Source organism: Haplochromis burtoni, unplaced genomic scaffold, assembly GCF_018398535.1.
Source record: "Haplochromis burtoni strain Fernald_Lab_line unplaced genomic scaffold, NCSU_Asbu1 Contig_266, whole genome shotgun sequence".
Lineage (NCBI taxonomy): Eukaryota > Metazoa > Chordata > Actinopteri > Cichliformes > Cichlidae > Haplochromis > Haplochromis burtoni.
In genome coordinates this window covers 119,883-127,379 of record NW_024582627.1, presented here as the reverse complement: position 1 = coordinate 127,379, position 7,497 = coordinate 119,883, and the positions used below count along the sequence as shown (strand labels likewise).

Sequence of the window (7,497 nt, the reverse complement as noted above, 5' to 3'; positions counted from 1 at the left end):
ACCACTTCAAATGAGGCCGCAAGCAGGTGGCAGTTTGAGCAGAGGGCACGACAAATCCAAGTGTGTCTAACGAGTGTGTCCACATCATCCATCACTGTGAGCTATGGCGATGAACTTGTTCAGTATTGTTAAAGGGAATTACAGCATGACACTGTTTGTACACCTACAGTTAAACCCCATGCAAGCAAAACACACACATTTCCAGGCCATACAAACACAAACACACACGCAGGCACTGGATTACTGCAGACCTCCTCCTTCTCCTCCTGTCTGGCAAGCCATAACGTGGCCACTGTTGTGGTTTTAATGGAATTTTTCATTTCCTATGTAACAGTATAAAACTGAATTTACGAGGACGATATTTTTTTTTTATATCAAAATGTTTCTGGTGTGTCAAGTGAACCCAGAACATTTGCTGACCAAACATGCAGTCCCGTCCTTTTGGGACGAGCTGCTGGGTCCACTCACATTCAGGACCAGATGTGCCAAGCCAAAAAGTGATTGCATGTATTTGAACTACCGCAAATGGCTTGTTGACCTATAATTTCAAGCCATTTTGAGCAAGAAAGATCATTCCGATTACAAGGTAACAGCTGGAATAAATATTTGGCGACATCAATTTTATATACCCTTTATTTATGCAGGTAAAATAAGTGTCATTGACATTAAAATGTCTTTTTTAAAGAGAGATCTGGCCAAGAGGGAAGCAGAAATTGCAACTAACAGTTCTATCGAGGTATTGGACTGGATTGATTGTAATGTAGGTTATAGAGATACTTGCAAAACAGGTCATTTCTTTATTTTATATATAATCCCTTCTTAATTCCTGTTGACTGCAGTCTACTTAGCAATATAAGCAAAGGTATTACACATAGAAAACACAGAGAAGCATTGGAAATCACTTTTTGGGAGACAGAGGGGAGAGAGAAGAGTGCTGTCATGTGAAGGAGACTCGGAGTATATTTTTGTATTCTCTCCAACGTTTCTCTGGTCTCTTCTGGAGGCACAGGTCACTGCCCCTGTCGCCCATTTGTCCTTTCTTTATCCAAAAGGTGACTCTCTTTTCTTGGGCCTCTTCCCACATTTAAATTTGTTTTCACTTTTCAAGTGGGAACTCCTCTCTTCCAATACACTGACTTTAAAGCCCCCAGGCCACACCTGCCAGAGAGAGAGAGAGCACAATGAAGCTCGGAGAGCAGCAAAACAGCGGACTGCACAGCACCCCGTTTCCACATTAGCTCAACAAGTGTACACACGGCGCTGATAAATCTCCAGTAATTACCGCCTCATCCCAGCATTTCAAAGCTGCATTCCTGCAGGCGTCCACCAGATTTGTTGTATCATTGTTCATACAAACAAATCATAAAGCAAAGCGTCGGCATGTGGCTTGATTGGGGCTGCTATTACGTGGATGGATGGATGGAGCGTGCGCAGAGTAAACAGTGGTGAAACTTCACAGTGTCAGTGGCTTCAGTTCTATCTCTCGAGGCACAGCTGAAGGGATGAGCTAAGGAATCAAATCAATCAATAGTCAAACGTCTATGCACACAAGGTTTTGTTTATTGCTTTGGATAATCAAGAATCGGGCCAGGAAATATTACTAATAATATATATTTATTTTCCTCTGAGAATAAAATATCCATTAAAATATATACATATACATCTTTCCATCCATAATCCAATACGTATCAACTTTCAGCTGATCTAGAATGAGCCACAGCAGAGGACAAGTTCAGATGCCGACGGGAAAGGAAGACACATCCATCTGCATTACAGGAGCATGACAGGCCCTGTAGGTGTGTCCGATCCACAGACAAAGGTAAACGACACTGTGTGGGAATGTTCATCTCAGCTGACCCGGCATTAGCTAAACAGAGCAGGGGAAGAGAGAAACGGGTGTCTGAATGGGTGTTTTCACCCTCTCCAACTTTCTTTTTACGAGGAGTTTGAATTTCAGGCTCAGAGGTCATGGCCTCTCTGTTCCAAGCCTTCAGAGAGGAGGTGGGGCCAGGGGGAACCTGTCGCTCAGAATAAAAAGTCCGTCGGCTGAAGAGGTGCAGGCCTGCTCATACCCTGTCTACCGGACCAGCGAAAGCAGCCGCCTCCAGCCAGCCAGCCGGGCCGGCCAGCTGCCTCGGGGAGATCCCAGGTGGCAAATATTCCCCTTGCTGCAGGGAGGGAGAGAGCACTCGACCCCACCCTTGTGGACGTCTGGAAATTTGTCGAGTCAGGGTAGCTCGAGTTCTGCGGTTGCGGTGACCAGTGAGACGTGACTTGTGTGTGTGTGTGTGTGTGTGTAAGGGGGGGGGGGGGGCAAGTTTCTGGCACCCCATTAACAGCAGGATGGGATGGGACGCTGTGGAGGCGCTTTAAGGGCCCTCGGCGTCTTGTCTTCCTTCACCTCACAGCTGTGGTTTATGATCACGTTTGTAGGGAAGTGAAAGTTTGTGTGCGGCAGCTGAATAGTACCGTGTATTCATTGTGTGTCTCAAATGAGTCCCTCGTGACTTCCAGTGAAATTTGATCCCTGTTAGCAACGAGCAGGTGAAGAGGGAGAAGTGAACAGTGCAGCAGAGCACAACATGGGAAACGAGTAACAGAGGGAGCGAGATAAACACACAAGAGAAAAAGGAGTGAATTAGAGAGGAAGCCTGGTCGCTGGAGGATTGAAAAATGATTTCCCCTGGCTCTGCAGGTTGGAGATACAGAGCACAGATCAGCGGAGGAAATCCCCTTCTCCGCACTGCTCCATCCCATCCCTCCTTCATCTCCACTGGGTTTCCTGCACTCTGTATCCCCTGAAACGGGAGGAGGCAGACGGTGTTCCAACCTGCTGCACATTTCATGAGGACTGCTCCACTATCAGCATGCCAGACTAAGACACCGAGGGCCACACCGCAGACATATTTGAGCCCAGAGCTGGCACTTTGTGATAAAAGCTAGATTAAAAGCAGAAGGTGGACCAACCACATCAAATTAATTTCCTGCACAAACAATCAGTTTGGACAGCCACGGTGGCACGGTGGTTAGCACTGTTGCCGCACAGCAAGAAGGTCCTGAGTTCAATTCCACCATCAGGCCGGGGTCTTTCTGTGTGGAGTTTGCATGTTCTCCCCGTGTTTGCGTGGGTTCTCTCCGGGTACTCCGGCTTCCTCCCACCGGTCCAAAGACATGCAGCTTGTGGGGATAGGTTAATTGATTAATCCAAATTGTCACTAGGTGTGAATGTGCAGTGAATGTAGTGATGGTTGTCTGTCCCTATGTGTTAGCCCTGCGACAGACTGGCGACCTGTCCAGGGTGTACCCCGCCTCTCGCCCTATGACAGCTGGGATAGGCTCCAGCGCCCCCCGCGACCCTGAAAAGGAGAAGCGGAAGCGAATGGATGGATGGATGCATGTCTCCAATAAGGTCATTTACAATAAAATGAAAAGACCACACGCACAAAGTTCCATTACAAACCTTTTTATTAGGTAACAGAAAGCCTTTTGTAACTGTGTGTGTGTGCGCGTGTGTGTAAAAAAAAGAATTAACACGTTCAATCACTTTGACCTCCTGTTAATGCTTCAAAATTAAAGATTTATAAATACCACGAACAACAAAAGCAAATACATTCTGCTTTATTTTGAACAGATTAGAAGAAAAGAAAAAAGGCAATTTGGACGTAACACATGTGAACTTATCCAGCATTCGTTTAAAAATAAAAATTAAAAACCTAAAAAGTAAGACAGAAATGGGCTCCTTTCCAATTAAGGATCTGCTTAGACTCGTAGCTTTGAAGACCATACTAGTAGTTTTCTGTGTTTTAGGGTTCAAACAGCAAATATTTGATTTTTTTTTTAAATCATAGTTTTCAAATGATTTAATGTAAGTAGCCATCTTGTTTATTAAAGTACAATATATACATCATTTCCCCCTAAAACACAAAACCCAAAACAGTATAGGGCTTCAACTTGACCTTGGATTGTATACAATGTACATACAGTACATACATGAAGTGGACCGGTCCCAAACCCCAGGAATGAGACCTGTCCTGACCCGGAGCTGGAGCTGCGTCTACATACCGGAATCAGCTGCCTTTGTTCTCTTTCACAGCAGTCACACTCCTCGCTACAGCTTCCAGGTGATGAGGTGTAAGGCACTGACAGTGCCTCATGATAGTGCAATGCTCAGATGTTCCCTGTACCTTTTGCTCTCAGACAAAGGCCCAAACGGGGCCCAGTTTTCCAAAAAAGAAAAAAGTATCCATTTTCAAACCCAGGAGAACCATTCCGAAAGGAACTGTGCATGGCGTGACGATGCACGACCCTGGCAGCGTGTGGAAACTAATGAGCATGAAGGAAACAAAAAGAGCAATGCATCACGCGCGTGTGTGTATGTGTATACAATCTACACTTCCAATAGAAGAGTTAAAAAGACAGAAAACTGGAGAAAACCCTATTCACAAAAAAAGTAAAATAAACCCTGCTTTGGTAAAGCAGTTTTTAAAATGCACCATCACTATATAAAGCTGATTATCGCATTCATATAATATGATGAACATATGCATCTTCTCGCTCTCCCTCACTGTTTGAAGGAGATTGCGCGCGTGTGTGTGTGGTTTGTGTGAGTGAGAGATCACGAATATGTTCAATGTTAAAATACAGAGAAGCCTGCAACAGGATCTCCATGTGAGAAGTGCAAAGGCCTCAGCAGCACATTAATTTCAAACTGAAGGTGGCATTTATCACCTGTGGAACTTTTTTTCTCCTTTCTTTCTTAACGCCCGATGTCACAGAAGGTCACATGTGTTGTGTTAACAAACGCTGCATAAAACAAAGAAAATGAAGAGGTGCAGACATTTAACACCCATCCAGTTTAAAGCAGATTCAGTCGCACGGTTACTTCTGCCACAAGCCTAGATGATGCTGCAGTCTCTGGGGAAGCACATGGTGCTGAAGTTTAAAGCACAAATGCAAACTTTTGTTTAGAACAGAAAGCAGGCCTGCCTGTGACCAAAACACTGGGACTTTGGAACAAAATAAATAAACAAAAAACAATAATATATATTCCACAATCTAAGAGTTCACCATTTAGTGACGAACAAAACCTCTGCAGCAACAGGAGAATGGAAAAGGGATGCCATAAAACACCCTGGATCACTTTATGTCTCATGAACAAAGATAGGATTAAGTAAGAGGAGACTGCAGTGTCTTACTTTCTCTCTTACAGGTGGGCAACTTTAAAAACTACAAAAGATAGCATCTTTATTGAAAAAAAGAAGATGTAGTTTTAAAATACCTCACATAAACTTCAATTTTAAATACCTCAAAGAGCTTCAGTCTTCATTAATATTTAGCTTTTTGGTGGCTTCTTTCCTGATGCAAACAGCATGGGGAGCCGCAAGCTTATATTAGTGTGTCAAAGCAACACCAGTCTTTGTGACAGGTGGGGGGTGTCAGGGATCATCTGGTGGAGCACGTGTTAGTTTTTAAGTCAGTACAGAATGGGGGGAAAAAAATGAATGAATGAATGAAGTAGTGACAGACGAGGATCAGGGCAGCTGCTGCAGCGCTTTAAAAAGCACAGTAAAAATTATTTTTGATATTTACAATGAGGAACAAGAATACATTCAGGCAGCAGAAGGAGAGGGGGGTGGCCTCTTCTCTCTACGAGGTACATTTGGCACTGCTAATATTCAACCATCCCCACACATTCTAATAGTCCTTCTCCATCCCTTTGTCTTCTGTCTCTTCACCAGACTGACCGGAACATCAAGCTAAACTCTGACTTCTGTGGGTCATAAAGTGTCACCTCTGCTCTTACTGTTCATTCATGTAATACTCGGGGCTTTGAAGTGGTAAACACTGCAGTGTGGGGCCGGCGGAGCGTTCCTGCGAATGTCTTTTGATAAGACGCAAAACTACGCAGATCCAGTGCTCCCCCCATGCTCGTTTCCCCCCGCTTCAATCAGCAAGAGTCTTTGGTTCAGAAGGCACGTGTGTGCGCGTCTCTCCACAGAATCCCTCCTGTATTTTATTCTTTTTTAAATATCCTTTGATATAAAAACCCCGGCAGTGTGCAGGCCACCCGGACTCCAGGGTTTTTTTTTTTCCTTCTTCAAAAAGTCAATCCATTTCCCAGCTTCCTGCTAGTAGTCTTTTGGGAATGGCGGAGGGAGACTGTGGGCGGGTGTAAACTTAGATACCATTGGTCAGATCTTTGATGACGTTTGCCTTCACCAGCTTACGAAGGAACTCCTTTTCCTTGGATATGTTGTGTGTCCATGACTGCAGGATAATCAAAGGAAAGGACATGTTCAGAAAGATACAACATCACAGATGAAACACGAGGATAAGTGGTGGGAGGAGGCATATTAAACAGCACATTTTCCAACAGTGCCAGACAAAACTGTATGTTAAGTTTAGGGTTACTATATCCCCAGTGTCTATACATGTGGGTGTTCAAGTGTACAACAATGGAGCATGTGTTAAGCCGTGGTGGTCAGTCTTCTGTCCTGCTGTGCTATAAGAATTCAGTCCAGTGGGATAGTTAGGGATAAAAGGAGAAGGAATATATAGAGAAAGGAGGCACAGGGTGGAGGAAGAGACCTATGAGAGAGAATGAAAAAAAGTGGAGAGCTTCAAGACTCTCTTATAAGGTCTGGCTGTGTGTCTGTCTGGGTCAAGCCTCCTACAATTACATGATGGGAAACGCCACAGCCTGAAAGAACAATAACCTGCAGTTTTCGCAGAAGTCACCAGCAAAATTACAATGACATTTAAAATACAATAACAACAATAACGACCTGCTGGCAACCACTGGTTGGGAGAGAAAAGCGTGTATTCCGCGACCAGTTGGCAAATATTTACTTAAGGTTACGTGCAATCGCTATCATTAAAAAGGTCCACCATGAAAAGCTCCTTCCAGCTGCTTTGGTCGCTAGCAGATTTGGTTGCCAGTAATTTGTGAATATTTGCACACAAGTTGGCGTTTTTCATGTAAACTACTCAGAGGTAGCGAAACTGAAAAGTGCACCTTGTGGGGTCGTCATCTAATATGGAATCCAGCATGTAAGCACTCGAGACAGTTTGCTCTATTTGCTTTTAGCTTCCACTCTGGCTGGTTTTATGGTGTTTCATTAGCTTTAATGACGATCCGCTGTGGTGACCCCTATAGGAAGCAGCTAAAAGACGAGGAGGAGCAGGGTAGAAATAAACCGCAATGCCTTCTCAGCTTCACTAAAAGTCTATCCGTATCCACTTTGCACACATGACACGGGACAGACAGGGCAACATATGCATTGGTTGCAATCATGTCTTTGGGTAACTTCCAAATAATAACTGTAAGACTTTATTCCTCCTCGACTTCTTTCTTTAGTGAAACTCCACATGACACAAATGTTAAAGTTGCGACCATAAAATCAAAACTGGAAGATGAGCAGAAAGATGCCAATGGCTCCACAGCCTCAAGTCATCATTCTCTGTGGGTCTTCACAGTCATTTCATCAACTATTGATC

The 7,497-nt window shown here is 44.2% G+C and overlaps 1 protein-coding gene across 6 annotated transcripts in view; it reads right to left on the bottom strand.

Moving 5' to 3' along the window:
• Nucleotides 1-3,447: 3,447 nt before the first annotated feature.
• The window catches only part of st3gal3b (ST3 beta-galactoside alpha-2,3-sialyltransferase 3b), a 39,548-nt gene continuing 35,498 nt past the window's right edge, over nt 3,448-7,497 (bottom strand). For all 6 annotated transcript variants that reach the window (XM_042227538.1, XM_042227539.1, XM_042227540.1 and 3 more), the window contains one exon: nt 3,448-6,267. In XM_042227538.1, coding sequence (XP_042083472.1) covers nt 6,178-6,267 — 90 coding nt within the window. In that variant the 3' untranslated portion in view covers nt 3,448-6,177. The remainder of the gene's footprint in view (nt 6,268-7,497) is intronic.